This window comes from Puma concolor, chromosome B4 (assembly GCF_028749965.1).
Source record: "Puma concolor isolate L17-30 chromosome B4, mPumCon1.1.hap2, whole genome shotgun sequence".
Lineage (NCBI taxonomy): Eukaryota > Metazoa > Chordata > Mammalia > Carnivora > Felidae > Puma > Puma concolor.
Window position 1 is genome coordinate 82,207,784 of NC_141673.1, and position 21,575 is coordinate 82,229,358.

Consider the following 21,575-nt stretch of genomic DNA (forward strand, 5'->3'; position numbering starts at 1 on the left):
GGAACCAATTCCCATCACCGAACTTGCTTGCACCGGACAAACACCCGACACTGTACTTCTGTGGATCCATCCCTCCAATGGGCCTACCTCCCTCCCAGTGATACAGGGCCCTCCTGCAGGGGACCACCATCGGCAAAGCGAGCTGAGCCTGCCCCTCCCGCCCCTGTGCACCTTGCAGATCCACCCTGGCTAATACACCAGATCCCATCCAGGCTGCACCACAAGCCTGGCAGTGTGCAAGTAGCCCAGACAGGGACCACACCACTCCACAGTGAGTCCTGCCCCTGAGAGTGGGGAAGATAAGGTACACACCAGTCTGACTGTGGCCCCAGTGGTGGGCTGAAGACAATATCTGGTTTGACTGCAACCCCTCCCACCAACACAAGTTACTCCGGACCCCACAGGGGAAGTGCCCTGCAGTTTGGAGCCACCACAGGACTACCCAAGATGATGAAACAGAAGAATTCTCTGCAAAAGAAACTCCAAGAAGTAGCGACAGCTAACGAATTGATCAAAAACGATTTAAGCAATATAACGAAACAAGAATTTAGAATAATAGTCATAAAATTAATCGCTGGGCTTGAAAAAAGCATAGAGGACAGCAGAGAATCTATTGCTACAGAGATCAAGGGACTAAGAAATAGTCATGAGGAGCTAAAAAAATGCTATAAATGAGGTGCAAAATAAAATGGAGGCAACCACAGCTCGGATTGAAGAGGCAGAGGAGAGAATAGGTGAATTAGAAGATAAAATTATGGAAAAAGAGGAAGCTGAGAAAAAGAGAGATGAAAAAATCCAGGAGTATGAGGGGAGAATTAGAGAACTAAGTGTTGCAATGAAACGCAACAATATGCATATCATAGGAATTCCAGAAGAGGAAGAGAGAGAGAAAGGGGCTGAAGGTGTACTTAAACAAATCATAGCTGAGAACTTCCCTGATCTGGGGAAGGAAAAAGTCATTGAAATCCAAGAGGCACAGAGAACTCCCTTCAGACGTAACTTGAATCGATCTTTTGCACAACATAACATAGTGAAACTGGCAAAATACAAGGATAAAGAGAAAATTCTGAAAGCAGCTAGGGATAAACACACTCTAACATATAAAGGGAGACGATAAGACTAGTGGCAGATCTATCTTATGAAACTTGGCAGGCCAGAAAGGAATGGCAGGAAATCTTCAATGTGATGAGCAGGAAAAATATGAGCAGCCCAGAATCCTTTATTCAGCAAGTCTGTCATTTAGAATAGAAGGAGAGATAAAGGTCTTCCCAAACAAACAAAAACTGAAGGAATTCATCACCACTAAACCAGCCCTACAAGAGATCCTAAGGGGGAGTCTGTGAGTGAAATGTTGCAAGGATCACAAAGTACCAGAGACATCACTGCAAGCATGAAACCTACAGACATCACAATGACTCTAAACCCATATCTTTCTATAATAACACTGAATGTAAATGGACTAAATGCTCCAACCAAAAGACATAGGGTATCAGAATGGATAAAAAAACAAGACCCATCTATTTGCCGTCTATAAGAGACTCATTTTAGACTTGAGGACACCTTCAGATTGAGAGTGAGGGGATGGAGAAGTATCTATCATGCTACTGGAAGTCGAAAGAAAGCTGGAGTAGCCATACTTATATCAGACAAACTAGACTTTATTTATTTATTTTTTTTTTAATTAAAAAAAAATTTTTTTTTTTTTAATTTATTTTTGGGACAGAGAGAGACAGAGCATGAACAGGGGAGGGGCAGAGAGAGAGGGAGACACAGAATCGGAAGCAGGCTCCAGGCTCTGAGCCATCAGCCCAGAGCCCGATGCGGGGCTCGAACTCACGGACCGCGAGATCGTGACCTGGCTGAAGTCGGACGCTTAACCGACTGCGCCACCCAGGCGCCCCAAAAATTTTTTTTTTCAACGTTTTATTTATTTTTGGGACAGAGAGAGACAGAGCATGAACGGGGGAGGGGCAGAGAGAGAGGGAGACACAGAATCGGAAACAGGCTCCAGGCTCTGAGCCATCAGCCCAGAGCCCGACGCAGGGCTCGAACTCCCGGACCGTGAGATCGTGACCTGGCTGAAGTCGGACGCTTAACCGACTGCGCCACCCAGGCGCCCCAAGACAAACTAGACTTTAAATTAAAGGCTGTAACAAGAGGAGAAGGGCATTATATAATAATTATAGGGCCTATCCATCAGGAAGAGCTAACAATTATAAATGCCTATGTGCCGAATATAGGAGCCCCCAAATATATAAAACAATTACTCACAAACATAAGCAACCTTATTGATAAGAATGTGGTAATTGCAGGGGACTTTAATACTCCACTTACAGTAATGGATAGATCATCTAGACACAGGATCAATAAAGAAACAAGGGCCCTGAAAGATACACTGGATCAGATGGACTTGACAGATATATTTAGAACTCTGCATCCCAAAGCAACAGATTATACTTTCTTCTCGAGTGCACATGGAACATTCTCCAAGATAGATCACATACTGGGTCACAAAACAGCCCTTCATAAGTATACAAGAATTGAGATCATACCATGCATACTTTCAGACCACAATGCTGTGAAGCTTGAAATCAACCACAGGAAAAAGTCTGGAAAACCTCCAAAAGCGTGGAGGTTAAAGAACACCCTACTAAAGAATGAATGGGTCAACCAGGTAATTAGAGAAGAAATTAAAAAACATATGGAAACAAATGAAAATGAAAATACAACAATCCAAATGCTTTGGGATACAGCGAAGGCAGTCCTGAGAGGAAAATACATTGCAATCCAGGCCTATCTCAAGAAACAAGAAAAATCCCAAGTACAAAATCTAACAGCATACCTAAAGGAAATAGAAGCAGAACAGCAAAGACAGCCTAAACCCAGCAGAAGAAGAGCAATAATAAAGATCAGAGCAGAAATAAACAATATAGAATCTAAAAAAACTGTAGAGCAGATCAATGAAACCAAGAGTTGGTTTTTTGAAAAAATAAACAAAATTGATAAACCTCTAGCCAGGCTTCTCAAAAAGAAAAGAGAGATGACCCAAATTGATAAGATCATGAATGAAAATGGAATTATTACAACCAATCCCTCAGAAATACAAGCAATTATCAGGGAATACTATGAAAAATTATATGCCAACAAACTGGACAACCTGGAAGAAATGGACAAATTCCTAAGCACCCACACACTTCCAAAACTCAAACGGGAATAAATAGAAAACTTGAACAGACCTATAACCAGCAAATAAATTGAATCAGTTATCAAAAATCTCCCAACAAATAAGAGTCCAGGACCAGATGGCTTCCCTGGGGAATTCTACCAGACATTTAAAGCAGAGATAATACCTATCCTTCTCAAGCTGTTCCAAAAAATAGAAAGGGAAGGAAAACTTCCAGACTCATTCTATGAAGCCAGCATTACTTTGATTCCTAAACCAGACAGAGACCCAGCAAAAAAAGAGAACTACAGGCCAATATCCCTGATGAATATTGGTGCAAAAATTCTCAATAAGATACTAGCAAATTGAATTCAACAGCATATAAAAAGAATTATTCACCATGATCAAGTGGGATTCATTCCTGGGCTGCAGGGCTGGTTCAACATTCGCAAATCAATCAACGTGATACATCACATTAATAAAAGAAAAGATAAGAACCATATGATCCTGTCAATCAATGCAGAAAAAGCATTTGACAAAATTCAGCATCCTTTCTTAATAAAAACACTCAAGAAAGTCAGGATAGAAGGAACATACTTAAACATCATAAAAGCCATTTCTGAAAAGCCCACAGCTAACATCATCCTCAGTGGGGAAAAACTGAGAGCTTTCTCCCTGAGATCAGGAACACGACAGGGATGCCCACTCTCACCGCTGTTGTTGAACATAGTGTTGGAAGTGCTAACATCAGCAACCAGACAACAAAAGGAAATCAAAGGCATCCAAATTGGCAAAGATGAAGTCAGGCTTTCACTTTTTGCAGATGACATGATATTATACATGGAAAATCCGATAGACTCCACCAAAAGTCTGCTAGAACTGGTACATGAATTCAGCAAAGTCGCAGAATACAAAATCAATGTATAGAAATCAGTTGCATTCTTATACACTAATAATGAAGCAACAGAAATACAAATAAAGAAACTGATTTATTTATTTATTTATTTACATATTTATTATACGTATGTATACATACACACATACACACACACAAGGGAATATTATTCCACCAAAGAAAAGAACGAGATTTTACCATTTGTGACAACGTGGATGGACCTAGAGGGCATTATGTTAAGTGAGGTAAGTCAGACAAGGACAAATACCATATGATTTCACTTATGTGTGGAGTCTAAAAAACAAAACAATTGAATAAACAAAACAAACAGAAACGGATTTATAAATACAGAGAAAAAGCTGGTGGTTGCCAGAGGGGAGGAGCAAAGTAGGTAAAGGGGTGGAGAGGCACAAACTTCCAGTTACAGAAAATAAATAAATAGACTTCAGTAGTAGGCAAATGCATTCTGCCTGTGAGAGATGCAGACGAAAGCAGGAAACAGGAAAGTGTGCTCACTCACCTGGCATCCGAAATCAACACTATACATAGCAGTGCCAGAGATTGGAAAATGTGAAACCAGACAAAATATTCGTTTCTAAATATTTTGGGGGTTTTGATGGTTAGATACGGCAATTTTGGCAGTCTGGTTAAAGTCTATTTTGTTAATTAAGCCAACTGATTTTTTTTTAAAACTTCTGTTAACTCTGTCCTTTTTCTGAACCTTTAAATCTCATGGTCTCATAAAAAAATGTGAAGTTATGCAAATTAAAGACCTTCTGGTTTGCTTTCAGGGAATAAGACAAAACTGCTTCTTCCTAAAGAAGTCATATATTTGTCCTTTTATTGGCAAAGATCTTAATTTATTAACTTACATTAATTGTGTAACTGCATGTGATTTATTTTTATATGATTGTAGAATTTTCCCTATAAATAAATTGACATAAAGAAATATAGCCAAAAAAATTTTAAAGCCTTTGTGAAACAGATACTCTGACTTGAAGTTTGTAAGAAATAGTCTTTTTGCCTTATACCCTGAGAATGTGGACTGTTTGGTAAACTCTTACAGAGTGAATAATTTTATTCTCTAATTACACTTATTCTATACTGAGTCAACAAGGGATGTTCACTGACTGACAGGATTCAGTGGGTCAATGGTAACAGCCCTTGGAGTCCAGGGACAAGGCCCCTCCAAAAAAAAAATCAGATGATACTATTTATAGAGTAATACCTTCAATTCATGTTCCCTAAGATCATAAAGCCTCACACCTCAATTTCCCGATTTCCTTTTCTCATCCTCAGCCTTGCTAAAAAACCCCATCATAAGTCTCCCCTTCTAATTCAGTACCTATTATTCTTTTTTTCCATAAAAGGTGTCTGGCTGGCTGTCTGTCTGTCTGTCTTTCCTTTCCCTTCTTGTCTGTCTCATTATATCTATTCTCCAACTTCTAACTCCATCCCCTCATGCCTTGTATCCCCTTCTACTTCTTTGTTTCTATGTTTACTTACTGAAGAGTCCTCAAAGGTAAAGTCCAGCTTACAATATTCTTTTGGGACTTTTCCTTCTATGGATTTACAGAATTAGCCAGCCCTGAATCCAAAATATATTCAAAGGAGAAGTAGACAAAGAGATGAATCCTGAGCTTCCTGTGGGGGATGCATAAGCCTGGGTGTGGACATTCTCACTCTAGCCTTCTTTCATGTTTTTCTGGCTGGTTGAAACCAAAGGCCAATGGCCTGGGGGATCTATGGAGAGATTTGCTCATCGATAATAAACTGGGTCTGTCTCAGCCATGCCTCCGCTTTGATCTAGATGGTAGTGAAAACATAAACCCTTCCCGGGACAATCTCTGGCGTTTGTTGGAATTTCCTCCATTCCATGTCAGCTGAGTGACTGAATTTCAAAGACTGGGAGATGTTCAGACTGAATTAAGAGTAAATAGATCTCTCTGGTGCTTCCTGTTGGAAGACAGTCTGTGAGCAGAGGGCGATTTTACACACGGCAATTTACTCTAGGGTGAAAAAAGTCACAGTTATTTCACAAATCCCAAGGACAAAAGTAACATAGAATGCACAAATGTTTTTGTGCTTTTGTGTGGAAAGGTTAGCAATCCCTCACGTGATAACAGCAGCCCCCAGAGGAGACGCTCCCTCCCTCCTGGTCTCAAGCTCTGAACACCCCGCACCTACTATGGGGGAAACCCTCAGATCTTTCCTTGCCACCTTGAGATTTGAGATACGAAGTTCCTCTCTTCACCCACTGTGATGCTTACATCTTCCCTTACCCATTTTGTAGTCTCTGTCACATGATGGAAGTCACTTTGAGGCTTTTCAGAGAAAATGTTGTTCTCATCATCTGATCTGTCCAATATGCGGTCCATTTTGGTAAATTCCCTCTGCAAACTGCAAGCCACACAATCAAAACAGATGCTGTTATTATGCCTTAGGTCTATAGTTTAGGCTCGACCTAAACATCTCTAGAGGGAGAACACAGGAATCTCTCCCGGCTCCAAGGAGTACTGATTTCACCCTGTGTGAATAATGTCTACCATGGTATACTGCACAAAACAGGAATAGAGAGGCGGGATAAGTATTTGCTGACTGAATCAATAAGTGATTGAACAGTGAGATTGCAAATTCCAAAGCCATTACAGCTGTGTGCCTGCGTGCGTGCAGATGTGTGTGTAAAATAAACAAATAATAAATAAATACTCTTTTTAAAAAAGTAGAGTTGAAAAGTGTCGTGTGGTTCAAAAGACCATGCAGAATGGAGAAAGTCTGTGTTACTATCTTGATCTCTAGTTGCCTAATGTCTGCCCCCACATTTACTCGTTCCTTTTTCTCCTTCCACAGAGATTCCATGCATAAACAAGCTATGTTTATGTAGATATATAAGCCTTTTTAAATATACATGAGAGGATATTATACACATTATTCTGCACCTTATATTTCTTTTTTAACAACCTCTTGGAGTCCATTTCATATTAGTACATATAGAGCTGTCTCATTTTATTTTTATTTTATTTTTAATTTTTTAAATGTTTATTAATTTTTGAGAGAGAGAGAGAGAGAGAGACAGAGTGCAAGCGGGGAAGGGGCGGAGAGAGGGAGACACAGAGTCCGAGGCAGGCTCTAGGCTCTGAGCTGTCAGTGCAGAGCCCAACACGGGGCTTGTACCCACGAACCGTGAGATCATGCCCTGAGCCAAAGTTGGCCACTTAACCGACTGAGCCACCCAGGCTCCCCGGGAGCTGCCTCATTTTCAAATGGTTATGTGGTACTTCATTGTGGGGCCATATACCAATTTGCTAATCAGTTCTTCATTAATGCATATGTAGATTATTTCCAGTTAATTGTTAACTACAAACAGTGTTGCAGTGAATATCCCTATACATCTATGGGTCGATGTGTGTGTATGTGTACAAATATATCTATTGGATAACCCTAAAAATAGAATTGCTGGGTCAATAGATACATATATTTTAAATTGTGACAGATTTTATCAAAGATTTTATCATAGATTTTAAGTTGTGCCTTAAAGAGGTTGAATCCATTTACACTTCCACCAAAAATGATGAGAGTGCCTGTTTTCCACTCCTTTTCTACAATCATGTATTATTAAAGTTTTTTCATCTTTGTCAATCCCATATGCTTAAACTGGTATCTCTTTTTAGTTTTAATCTTTTTTTTATTAGCGAGGTTGAGCATTTTTGCCTATATGTATAAAACCCATTTGTATTTCCTGTTCTAAGGTAATGTATTGAAATCCTTTGCCCATTTCCTATTGGATTACTGTTATTATCTGGAGCGTATGTGTGTGTATATGTACACACACACTCACATATACATCTGAGTGAATCGCAATACATTGTGATGGAGGTCTATGGCAGGAGTTTCCAGTCTGTGGGTTTTGAACCCTGAGGTGGGTGCATTTTACACCTACCCTGTATAGAAAGGGGTTCTGGAATCTATACAGGGAATCTAAACATTTCTATAGACTGAACAAATATTGCTTCCACAAATACTGCTTAAAGTTTCCAAAGGTATATACTACTGGTATTAATAAATTGTAAATGCATTTAAAAACATCTTTGATGTCATAATAGGTTTTTTGACACATGAGGATTCTGGGAAGTCTTTTACTTTAACACATTTCTTCCTATTCAAAAAGGTTGTTAACTGTTGGTTTATATTAGAACACATTTTTATCATGTATTAACCAATGCGTATGTTTATTTGTCTGAATATTTTGTGTTTTTTCTACTCTAGAAAGTATTGTAAATGGTTTATATATTTTCCACACGAAGATAATAAAAGCACAAAGCAAAGTATTTTTGTAAATTGAGATTAGAGCCTTAACCATTTGTATTCAACTGATGTCCACCTGGTTTATGACCATAGGCCCCTTTAGTGTCTTCCAATAAATATTCATGAGGTCAAAATTAAAAGAATTGTAGAGAAGAATGTCAACCCCACCCCTGAACTTGCAAATCTCATTGTTTGCATCCTACTGTCCCAACAAAGTCTCCAGACAGAGACTGTTCCTGAGAGCTCAGCCCTCACTTACTTCTGCATTGCACCTTCAGCCACATCCGTATTTTGGAGAAAGCCATTGTTTTTCTCAGTAAACTGTTGCTCCTTTCCAACTGTCTTCATCTGCAGAGACATCCTGTCACTTAGCTTCATAAGAGCCATTTCTTCAGCGCTGCAGGGACAATGATGGCAACAAGAGGGCTTTCTCAGCAGGATGGCAACTACATTCCCTGCACTGATACACTGATAACAGGCCTATTTCAGGAAGTTTGGTCTTAACCCCTCTCCTTCCAAAACTGGCCATCAGTTATAAGGGACCCCAAAGTAAGCTCTTAGGTTTCTCTGTTCAGATATATACAGGAAAGTCTGTGTGTGTGGCTGTTCTTAGGACTTCTCTGGTTAACATGAGGGTTGTCTGAGCCTACAAACGTGTATTTTAAATCCTTGAATGGGAATATTATAGAGCAATGTATAAGAGCCAGGCTAGGGAAATGGGACCCTTGGATTTTATAATCTCTTTTTGATCATGTATATGCACAAAAAATGGAGAAAATGCACAAAAAAAATATGCACAAAAAAAATATGCACAAAAAAAAGGAGAAAGAAGGAAATAGAAATCACTGGTACTCTGGAGATGACCAGAGATACCCAAGATATCCAGACAAAACCACTCCTAATATTTTGTTGTATTTATTTTTATTTCTAAATTTGATATTTGTTTTATTCTTTTTCTGTTGTTGACAACTAGGTCATTTCTAATTTTTTAATGTCAATAATATAGTAATGAATATCCTTGCTTAGTAATTTTCAGCACATCTCTATTATTTACTTATAATACTTCCTTAGAAGTAAAGCAACTGGGTCGAGGTGTATATGCATTTTTAAGGACTTAGAAAAATATTTCCAAATTGCTTTCCAAAAGGTTGAAACAATGTACACCACCACCAGCTGTGTATGAGAAGGGGCATTTCCTTCCAGCCAGACAGGCAAGTGTTAGCAGAGGGCGGAGGAGTTAAGTGTTAGAGTAGTGAGGTAGTGGGGAAAAGAAAGGGGAGAGGAAATAGAAAGGAGGCAGAGAGATGTGAGGAAGCTTCTAGAAAGCTCATGTGAAAAGCTATAAGAAAGGATCCCTATGAAACATAACTCCCATTTATTGGCAGAAATCACAGGGATTATACCCATCACCAAAAGGATATACCTTCTTCTCTGGAGGGTATCCTGGCCCCCCAGAACCCTGAGAGACAGAAACCCTGAGGGACCGAGGGGGAATATAGGCTAATGGAAGGCAAAGGATAGCAGGGATTTTCCTAGAAGGGTGAACTATGGCTGGGATTAAGAATGGTAGGGGGAGGGGTGCCTGGGTGGCTTAGTTGGTTGGGCATCCGACCCTTGGTTTCAGCTCAGGTCATGATCTTGCTGTTCTTGAGATCAAGCACCTGTTGGGCTCTGTGCTGACAGTGTGGAGACTGCTTTGGATTCTCTCTCCCTCGCCCTCTGCCCCTCCCCCACAAGCGCGCGCTCTCTCTCTCTCTCTCTCAAAAATGAATAAATATTGGGGCGCCTGGGTGGCGCAGTCGGTTGAGCGTCCGACTTCAGCCAGGTCACGATCTCGCGGTCCGTGGGTTCGAGCCCCGCGTCGGGCTCTGGGCTGATGGCTCGGAGCCTGGAGCCTGTTTCCGATTCTGTGTCTCCCTCTCTCTCTCTGCCCCTCCCCTGTTCACGCTCTGTCTCTCTCTGTCCCAAAAATAAATAAACGTTGAAAAAAAAATTAAAAAAAAAATGAATAAATATTAAAGAGGGTGCCTGGGTGGCTCAGTCAGTTAAGTGTCTGACTTCGGCTCAGGTCACGATCTCATGGTTTGTCGGTTCGAGCCCCATGTCAGGCTCTGTGCTGAACGCTTGCTCAAAGCCTGGAGACTGCTTCCGATTCTGTGTCTCCTCTCTCAGCTCCCCCCACCCCACCCCGCTTGTGCTCTGTCTCATTGTCTCTCAAAAATAAATAAATATAATAAAAAAAATTAAAGAGAAAAGAAAAAGGAATGGTAGGAGGAAAGAGGCTCTGGGAACCACAGATATTTTGGAACCATCTGGGCAGCCAACACCCTGGTCCATCACTCTGTGGCAAAACTGAGCTTTGTCCTTGACCAGTGGGGGGGATCCACAGTGGATGTGGTACAGAGGGGACCCTTGTGAAGGAGAAGCAAAGGGAAAGACTAGAACCTTTGATGTGAGGTAGCTCCATCCTTCTTAGCTTTGAGTGTGACAAAAAAGACTGAAACTTTGATCTCTTTCAGGAGGGACGCTGTGACCTGCCCAATTTCATCACAGATCCTATCTGGACAGTTTCATCTGTTTCCTGAAGGTGCTGAGCATTACTAAGGCAGTTCCTAGCTTTGAAAGATGAATGGCCATGAAATCTGCCTGGTTTCATGTCTCTTTCCTGTCCAAGAACTGGAATACTGTGCAAATAATATTTCCTGACTTTGACAATTCTTTGACATCCTAATAGTTTCCATTGGGTGATTCAAAAGAAAACCTGTTTCTCTCAATTCAAGTACCTACACCAATTCTGCATCCATACATTTTCTCTTATTTCAAATAACAGAATCCTAATGATGGCTTATGTTTGTGCAGCACCTAACAAGATTACAATGCTTTTCACATATTATCTTATTCAGTTCCTACAACAACACAGTGAGGAAGGTATTATTCCTGTTTTATGTGTCCTAAGCTCTGGGAGATGGTGTGATTTACTTAGAGTCGTACAGCTGGTTAACTAGCCAAACTAAGACTCAGAATTTCCATGTCCTCACAGCTACTTATAAGGGATTTCTTCCCCACCCCAAAAGATGATCTAGCTCAGGGCTTCCGAATAAAATTTTCTGTGATGTTGGAAATCTTCTCTACACTGTTGAATAAAGTAGGTCCCAGCCATCTATGTCTACTGAGCACTTGAGATGTGCTAATGCAACCGAGGAATTGAAACTTTTTAACCTAAATAAATTTAAATTCAATTAGCCATATGTGGCCAGTGGCTACCATATTGAACAACACAGATTTTCTAGCCCAGGAATCAGCAAACTATAGCCTGCAGGCCAAATCCATCCTGCCCCCTGTTTCTGTAAATAACATTTTATTGGAACACAGCCACACCCATTCCTTTCCATATTGTCTATGACTGTTTTGTGCTGCAATGACCGAGTTGAATGGTTGCAAGAGCAATGTAAATCTGGCATGCAAAGCCTAAAATATTTACTACCTGGCCTGCAAAACCTAAAATATTTGCGATCCTGCTCTTTACAGAAAAAGTTTGCCAGTGTTTGTTCTAGACCATCACCTTCTTCTGTGATGACGGGTGTTTGCCAGAGTGAATCAACTAGATACAGTGAATAAGAGTAGAAATGGGAGCTATTAGTCAGGTTTCTTTAGCTTCAAAATAATAATAATAATAATAGTGCTTACACATGTGCAGCACCTTCAGTTTCTTAAGAACTTTCACTAAGGTGTTTCATTTGATCCTCACATCCACCCTGTATGGTCAGGCAACCCAGGCAGATCTTATTGCCTCTATTTTTTAATTTTTTTTTAATGTTTATTTATTTTTGACAGAGAGAGAGAGACAGAGCATGAGCAGGGGAGGGGCAGAGAGAGAGGGAGACACAGAATCGAAAGCAGGCTCCAGGCTCCGAGCTGCCAGCACAGAGCCCGATGCGGGGCTCGAACTCACAGACCGCGAGATCATGACCTGAGCCGAAGTCGGACGCTCAACCGACTGAGCCACCCAGGTGCCCCTTGCCTCTATTTTTTAGATGCAGAAACTGAGACTCAGAGATGGTCCATGATTTGCCCAAATTTTATTGCTAGAAAATGGTAGAATCAAGATTTAAACCTGCAAGTTCTGGCTATGAAGGTGGCAATTTCTACTGTTATATGTACATTTGATGCCCAATATGTTTTGATGGGTTACTTAATAACCTTCTCATCTCAAAAACAAGCTATCTTTTGAAGCTAACTTTTTTTTTTTTTTTTAGTAATCTCTACACCTAGTGTGGGTCTTGGACTCAAGACCTCCAGATCAAGAGTCACATTGTGCTGGGGCACCTGGGTGGCGCAGTCGGTTAAGCGTCCGACTTCAGCCAGGTCACGATCTCGCAGTCCGTGATTTCGAGCCCCGCGTCAGGCTCTGGGCTGATGGCTCAGAGCCTGGAGCCTGTTTCCCATTCTGTGTCTCCCTCTCTCTCTGCCCCTCCCCCGTTCATGCTCTGTCTCTCTCTATCCCAAAAATAAATAAACGTTGAAAAAAAAAAATTTAAAAAAAAAAAAAGAGTCACATTGTGCTACTGATCAAGCCAGCCAGGAGCCCCTGAAACTAACTCTTGACGAAGGTCCTCATTACTCACGGTGTGGTTTGCACATCTGCAGTATCAGCACCACCTGGGAGCTTGCTAAACATGCAGAATCTCAGGTCCTACCCTGTCTCACTGAATCAGCGTCTGCATTTTCACAAGATCTCAGGTGATTCATATATGTATGAAAGTTTGAAAATATTACACTCTAGACCATTGAAACGAGAATCCCTCTTCTCCTCCCTACACCCTATCTCTTCATTGCTATGTGTTTATACCTTTGGTCTCTAGGGCTGTTTGGTACAACTGGGATGAATCCCTCCTCCTTCCCCAGCCTCACCAAAACCGTTAACATTATAAATTTGGAGAACCATTAATCAAAAGAAACAGATCAACTATTTTAAAGGACAGCTGATGAGATCTCTAACTTACATTTTGTGGGGGATTTTCTCCAGGCCTGACCACTCAGATTGCCCTCTTCAGTATCTGCTAACCAGACAATTTGGGGTCCCAGGAATTTTAAAGCATGGTTCCAATAATCAAGGATTTGATGTCAAGGCTCCTGGCAAGGTTGTGACGAGACGGTGCAGCTGTGAAATAGTATATACCTGCTAATATCCTTGTTCTTCTCAATCTGGTAATCATAAAATGCTCTCAATTCCGTGGGGTAGACTGGGGACAGTTAGGTTTCCCTGAAAAGTTCTGGTGAGGCCAGATCCACCTTTCCCCTAGAAGAGGCCATTTGTGAGAGCTACACACCTAGGCAGGCGAGTTTGCAGTTGGACTTGTCCTCTCTGACATTCCGCACGGAATGCGGCATGTGCAACCCTTCAACCCCCTCTCACAAAGTTCCAGGTATACAGAGCTCGCCTGCTTTCTTTTAACTTAATCTCCAGCTAATCTCCCAGCTTCCTTGCTTTTGCTAACTATTGGAAACTAAATTCAGCCCTCTGTCCATCTGCCTACGGACACGATGCTCTGGGATGCCTTTCCAGCCTCGGATGCTTCTGCCATGCCTGCTCCTTTCACCTCCTTGTCTGAATAAGACACTTAAGTAAAATCTTCTACAACAGAGGACATGACTTCTCCCGTTTTCCTCCCACTTAGCAGGAACGAGGAAGCAGTTGATCTTGCGAGCCAGGGCTACTCCTATTTGGTGGCTCCGTCGCCTCTTTGCCTTTGAAATCCATACTTCCTCTTACCGTTCTCCACAACCCACTTTCACTTCTTCTATGACTTCAGTGCCAAATGAACATTTCCCTTGGTACCTCATCTTCTCCCATCATTCTTGAGGAACTCGGCACCCACTGGAAGGGCCTAACGTGCTGACTTCAGGGATCTGAAGCCCCCAACTCTTTAAAAATTTTTTTTTTCAACGTTTATTCATTTTTGGGACAGAGAGAGACAGAGCATGAACGGGGGAGGGGCAGAGAGAGAGGGAGACACAGAATCGGAAACAGGCTCCAGGTTCTGAGCCATCAGCCCAGAGCCCGACGCGGGGCTCGAACTCACGAGATCGTGACCTGAGCTGAAGTCGGACGCTTAACCGACTGCGCCACCCAGGCGCCCCATGAAGCCCCCAACTCTTAAAACTTTCCTCTACAACCACCAAAATTATTCAGCAGCATGGAGATACAAATTTTTATAGGCATGAACTTTAGAATTAGATCAGTGTTTCAAACCTGGCTTTGCCATTCATTAGCTATTTGGCTTGTGGCAGAATTTAATTTCTTTGTCTGAAAAAATGTTTTGGATAATACCTGCCTAATTGGTTTGTCAAGAAGATTAAGGCAATCATTTGAGGAGGGAGTTTAGGGTATTGTGGATGGCTGTTAGTCCTCTGGCCAGAATGTAGGCTCCATGAAGACGGGGATGTTTGTGTGCTTTGTGGACCACTGTACCCCAGCACTAGGAGTGGCTGGCACTAGGCACTCAAAAAATGTTTGTCAAAGCAATGGAATAAATGTATATATATGGTAGCCATGTTTTCTATGTCAATATTTTAGGTCTGGTCATCACCCTGAATATTTCCTCAGCTAAAAGCTCAAGGTACATGTCCTAACTTTCTCCTAGACTTTCCTGTGCTCTCTACCTAATTAGAAACCCAGACTCCAGGAGTGCCTGGATGGTTCAGTCAGGTCAGCATCCAACTTCAGCTCAAGTCATGATCTCATGGTTTATGGGTTCAAGCCCCATGTCGAGCTCTGTGCTGACAGCTCAGAGTCTGGAACCTGCTTTAGATTCTGTGTCTCCCTCTCTCTCTGCCCCTCCCCCGCTCATGCTCTGTCTCTCTCTGTCCCTCAAAAAATGAATAAACATTAAAAAAAATTGTTTTTAAAAAGAAGAAACCCAGACTCCTCCATCTTGTGACTTCCCTTAGTACCCGCTGGGCCAATCCTCAGCCTTGGGTTCTTGCCTCATTTCATGACTATGTTCATACCTGTAGTTGTTCCAAGAAATCCTATACTTCTTTAAGAAAGAAATCACAAGAAAAAAAAAAAAAAAGAGGGAGAAAATCACAAGATTCTTATAAGTGGTTCCTTCACAATTTAATAACAACAACAATAACATCTAATACTTAATGAGTGCTTACTAATGTGCCAGGCAACTCTTCTAAGCGTTTTACATATATTACCTAATTTAATTCTTACCACCTTTCAAAAAGGGAGGGATCTGGGATTCAAACCCAAACCTGGTTAGTCTGGCTCCAGAGACCATGCCCTTTAGGACCACTGTATATGACTCTTTTTCACGTTGGGTTCTCACAGTTACTCAGCAAAACTTTATACATCTCTTGTTGCCTCCCAAAAATATGGTGCTAACAGCTGTTTTCTGTCTTGCTCAGTTCCTTTCCCTCTCTGCCCTATTCCAAAAATGCAGCCAGCTCCCTCTGTGAGCAGTGACACAGCCTCCGGCACTGTTGCACTGAAGGAAGCCACCTGATGGGAGTTCTCTTCACTGCCAGACAGCTCCTTTGTGTAGCCTCCTCTCCAGAATATCCATATGTTTTCTGCATCCTTTCCCACTCCCTTTCTACCTCAGAGGAAGTGCTTTTCTACTCTTCTCCCTCAGGCTGCCTTGACTCCCACCCTTGTTCCTTCTTGGGGATGATAGCCATTAATGATCAATTCTCTGGCAATTTCTCAAACTCTTTTTGAGTTCCACCTCTGGCATTCCCCTAAGGAGCTCGCAATTTCTCTGAGGAAACAGACATAAATCTGAGGCAGCAAGCTCTGCCTTGTGCACTATTGCTTTGCCTCCGTGTGAAAACCTTGTCATGTTTCAGCTCTTGTAGGAAAAAAGCCTTTCACTCCTTTCACTCTGTGTGTTTGAATTACCATCTTAACTCTCTTCTTTTAACAAAAATTTCTTAGAATTTCAATTACTATAGTTGCCATTTCTATTGTTCGTAACATATTCATGTCCTAAGTGTTTTCAATATGGCTTCTTGATTACAAGGGTTTTTTTGTTTATTTTTCGTATTTTTAGAGGCTTTAATCGTCTAATTTCGTTGGTGGAGTGGGAATAATACACTTTGTTTCTCACGCTTATTTGATCCCAGAGGTTTTTCTATGTTCAAAGCACTGTGTTTTATGGGCCACACTTTGGGAAATCCTTTTTAAAGATTTTGGGTAATGTAAATGAACTTGCAGGCACACATGAAGATCTTGTAAGCATTAGCAACCACAGTCATAGGGCATCCCTACTGTTGCATCGTGGGTATCATGAGTGGGCAGCTTTCTGGAACTACTTCTCATCCAGTGTCATAATCTCTAGATGCTCAGAAAGACTGCTCCTGAGGCCTGAATCTGGGTCTAGCCCCCCAGCATCTGTCCCACCTGGTCCCTGTTTATCCTCCCTGCCCCTCACCAGGCCACCTCCAGCCCAGCAAGTCTTGAGATGTGACACTTACATCAAGAAGGGCATTGGATCCCTGTGAAAAACCTATGTCTTGAATGTATTGGCAAATGGCTTCATTGAGGACCCAGAGGTTTCAGGAATTAAACTTATAAAGGAGTAAATATGTGTTTATTTATGTTCTCAAAGGAATCAGAACCTTTTAATGAGCACCTTTCCATGGAAGGTTTTGCATATTTTATTAATTCACTCTCTAACATTGTTATGAAGCCAGGAGTTAGGTCAAATAATCTCCTTTGAATGTGCTCCTTTTTAACCTTTGCTGGGACAGAGAGATATCTGTAAGTCACTCAGTGTCTCTGAGCTTCCCTTTTCTCATGAGCAAAATAGGGGAATGTCTACCTCGCAGGCTCATTGTGAGTAGGAAGCAGAATAATTGTGTAAAGTATTCAGTACAGCCCCTGGAAAACAGTAGGCACTAAAAAAGAGAAGTGACAGCTTGGGGGAATAAAATATGCCAAACCTCAGGTGGTGAATATCTTGACCACCAAAATAAGGAGAACATTATTCATTCTACATCTGGGAAGCCCCTGGCTTCCAGCCCTTTAATAAAATGATTGTCACTGTTTTCAAGAAAGAAACAGTTGAAAGAAAGAGAGAAAAGGACAGAGAGAGACGGGAAGGAAGATTGTACTCTGTCCCATGATAGGAAGGAAAGGTTTTAGAAGCCAAAACTCTCTTATTAGACCCTAAACAAGAGCAGCTAAAGGAAGCGATAGAGAACACATATAATGAGAAAGATTAGGGAAAGTAGTGCCTACAGCGTCCCAGATATTTAGGAATAAAACATCAGTGTCAAGTCCCCTTATGTGGTGGTAACAGTATCCTCATCTCTATTATCAACTATTTATCAGCTGCTTACTGAATCTAGGGCCCTATGCTAAATAAGGCAAGGGATGAAAGGATGTTCAAGACAGTCTTTACCTTCAGCTTAGAAAAAGATAAGTAACAGTAACAGTCAGTCTATGATGCATGGCAGGACTCGAGTGACATTTATAGGATTGCTGCAGCATTGCAGAGCAAAGGGATTATTGGAAGGATGCCTACCTAGGGGCATTTCTAATACTTTTAAAGAGGACTACATAATAAGTGTGACTGAATCAAATGTTGTCCAGATAAATGAAGAAGAGGGAAGAAAATCTGCTGTGGAGTTGGGACCCGTCTTAAATGCCAATGTAAGGAGTTCGAGCTTGGAATTTGATGAGGAGATAGTTTATGCAAACGTCATTTAATTGATGTTTTAACCAATTAAATGGAAGAGAAGGCAATGAGGAAAGACCCATGCATGTCAATACATATTTATAGCCATAATTGGTATTTTATCTTTTCATAGAGGAATAATTTGCAGGATGTTCACCCACAGGTTAAAAGGGGCTATTTTGGAGTGGCAGGAATTTTTGTGATTTTCTGTACAGCGCAGATTTCAGAAAGGAGGAAAGAAAGGAAGGAAGGCAGACAAGCCTGCCGGCAATGGGGACTTAGTAAGGATTCCCGTCAAAGGACATGACATGACTCAAGTCATGCTGTAGGAACACAGCAATTTCGGGCAGCTTATTAGAAAGGAATACATGGTTTCTAAGCAAGCTGTTAGAAAATGAATCAGTGGTTTCTAAGCACTGGTGTGGGTTTTCTGAGACAAGCCCTGTGAGACTCATTTCATTTCCTTTTGCATGACAGAAATACAATTAATCTTTTCTGCACACAAAATCTCCTTTCACTTCATTCAATTGACATAGAAGGAGAAAAATGAAATCATTTTCAAAGCCCAAGAAAGTAAGCCCTAAGAAGGAAATTTAATTTTTCTGCCAATGGAAAAAAAAATACCATAGGATGCAGATTTTCTCATCATCTCCCTGTACCTGAAACATCAGTCGTCTTATCTCCTCCAAGATAACATGATAACAAGATAACATGAAAAGATTACATTTTGATTTTAACCAAGCGTTCTAGTTAAAAAGTTTTCACTTATTATATCGTATGCAGATTTGGGCTTTACCGATAATCATAGGGAATTTCCACAGAAATCAGGAAGGCATTTGGGAAGAAACGTTGTATATTGAAAGAGTTACAGATGCGTCTGGCACTGGCATGCCTTTGACTGCAAAGACTCGAGCCCATATATTTATTTTTTTTTTAATTTTTTTTTTCAACGTTTATTTATTTTTGGGACAGAGAGAGACAGAGCACGAACGGGGGAGGGGCAGAGAGAGAGGGAGACACAGAATCGGAAACAGGCTCCAGGCTCTGAGCCATCAGCCCAGAGCCCGACGCGGGGCTCGAACTCCCGGACCGCGAGATCGTGACCTGACTGAAGTCGGATGCTTAACCGACTGCGCCACCCAGGCGCCCCACGAGCCCATATATTTAAATCTCAGTCATTTGAAGCTCTGACTTCAGGACCTGGATGTGCAGAGTTTCTTAGAACACTCTTAGGAGACTGACTTCCATGGCTCTAATCCCCAGGTGGCTACTCAGTGTAGTACTACTCAGTGGTTCTGACACTTTGAAAACTCACAAAACACTCTTGGAACGTGGAGAGTTTTAATCTATGGTTATGACTGGCTACATAATTTATGGGACCCGATATAAAGTGAAAAAATGGGACCCCTTATTAAAAATTAATAAGGGGGCGCCTGGGTGGCGCAGTCGGTTAAGCGTCCGACTTCAGCCAGGTCACGATCTCGCGGTCCGTGAGTTCGAGCCCCGTGTCGGGCTCTGGGCTGATGGCTCAGAGCCTGGAGCCTGTTTCCGATTCTGTGTCTCCCTCTCTCTCTGCCCCTCCCCCGTTCATGCTCTGTCTCTCTCTGTCCCAAAAATTAAAAAAAAAAAAAAATTAATAAGAATTTCAAAACAGTGACAGCAGGGTATGATATCAAGTGTGGGGGGCTTATATGATGCACAGACCTCAGGCCCTTGAGGCTGGTTTGTAATTAGACCAGCATTGATTTTAGGTATCATACATGTTGGAATTTTACTTAAAGGTTTGGGGAGGAAAGGATTCTTCTGCTAGGAGAAAAAAAAGAAAACAAAATACAAAAGTAAAACAACCAAGTTCAATCTCTTTATTTCATATTTTAAAGGATATTGTTAAAAATCATACAATAGGAAAGGTTTATCATTATAAGAATTAAAACATGATAAAAACACACAGACTAAAAAATGAGAAAACCTTTTACCCACCTTATAATACTACTTTGTTCCTCAGAAACCCCAATATTTCCATGTGTGTTCTTCCCAGATACTGACATACTCATATATAGTTTCATTATACATATATACGTTTATACATTGTTACATATTCAAATGCTTTTTATATACTATTACTGTGGTCATACTGCATATTATGTCCCACACGTGCTTTTCTTTTTCATTATGTCTCAGGACCTTCTAAGTCAGTCTTGTACATCTTCCTCATTCTTTTTAATCATTGTGTAATATTTCATACCATCAATTTCCATAAAGTATTTTAACCATCCATTCTCCCTATTGTTCAAGAGAACATTAAGAAAAATTATATGCCAACAAATTGGACAAACTAGAAGAAATGGATAAATTCCTAGAAACATAAAACCTTCCAAAATTGAATCAGGAAGAAATAGAACATTTGAACAGACATATTATTAGCAGTGAAATTGAATCGGAATCAGAAAACTCCCAGGAAACAAAAGTCCAAGACCAGATAGCTCCACAGGTGAATTCTACCAAACATTTAATGAAGAGATAATACTAATTTTTCTCAAACTATTCCAAACATAGAAAAGGCTGGAAAACTTCCAAATTCAGTCTATGAGGCCAGCATTATCCTGACAACAAAAACAGATAAAAACATTGCAAAAAGAGAGAGAGAGAGAGAGAGAGAGAGAGAACTATAGGTCAATTTCTCTGATGAACATAGATGCAAAAATTCTCAACAAAATGTTAGAGAACTGAATTCAGCAATATGTTTTTTTAAATTTTTTTCAATGTTTATTTTTGAGAGACAGAAGACAGAGCACGAGAGGGGGAGGGGCAGAGAGAGAGGGAGATACCTGAAGCAGGCTCCAGGCTCCCAGCTGTCAGCACAGAGCCGGATGCAATGCAGGGCTCCAGCTCACAAAGGGTGAGATCATGACCTGAGCCTAACTCGGACACTTAACCGACTGAGCCACCCAGGTGCCCCAACAATATGTTTTTAAAAATCATTCATCATGATCAAGTGGAATTCATTCCAAGAATGCAAATGTAGTTCAACATTTGCAAATCAATCAATGTGCTATATCAACAAGAGAAAGGATTAAAAAAAAAAATGGGGCACGTGCGTGGCTCAGTCATTAAGCTTCCAACTCGGTTTTGACTCAGGTCATGATCTCACAATTCCTGAGATTGAGCCCCACATCGGGCTGCATGCTGACAGCACAGAGCTTGCTTGGGATTCTCTCTCTGCCCCTCCCCTGCTCTCTCTCTCTCTCTCTCAAAATAAATAAATAAACTTAAAAAAAAAAAAGAAAAGCAAAAAAAACCCATACAATCATTTCAATAGATGCAGAAAAACCATTCAACAAAGTACAACATCCATTCGTGATAAAAACTCTAACAAAGTAGGTTAGAGGGACCATACCTCAACATAATAAAGGCCTTCTATGAAAACTCCACAGCTAACATCATACTCAATGATGAAAAACTGAGAGCTTTTCTCCTAAGATCAGGAACAATAAGAAATGTCCACTCTCACCACTTTTATTCA

At 41.0% G+C, this 21,575-nt stretch overlaps 1 protein-coding gene across 3 annotated transcripts in view; it reads right to left on the bottom strand.

The window, feature by feature from the left end:
- The window catches only part of SMCO2 (single-pass membrane protein with coiled-coil domains 2), a 35,011-nt gene extending 21,286 nt beyond the window's left edge, over positions 1–13,725 (bottom strand). The window contains exons 1-3 of one of the 3 annotated variants that reach the window (XM_086713777.1): positions 13,543–13,725; positions 8,623–8,760; positions 6,341–6,458 (exon numbers count right to left, since the gene is read on the bottom strand). In XM_086713777.1, coding sequence (XP_086569903.1) covers positions 6,341–6,458; positions 8,623–8,750 — 246 coding nt within the window. In that variant the 5' untranslated portion in view covers positions 8,751–8,760; positions 13,543–13,725. Of the gene's footprint in view, positions 1–6,340; positions 6,459–8,622; positions 8,761–13,366 lie in introns of all 3 variants that reach the window. The other 2 variants (XM_025930766.2, XM_086713778.1) reach the window with 2 other exon arrangements.
- Between the last annotated feature and the right edge of the window lie 7,850 nt (positions 13,726–21,575).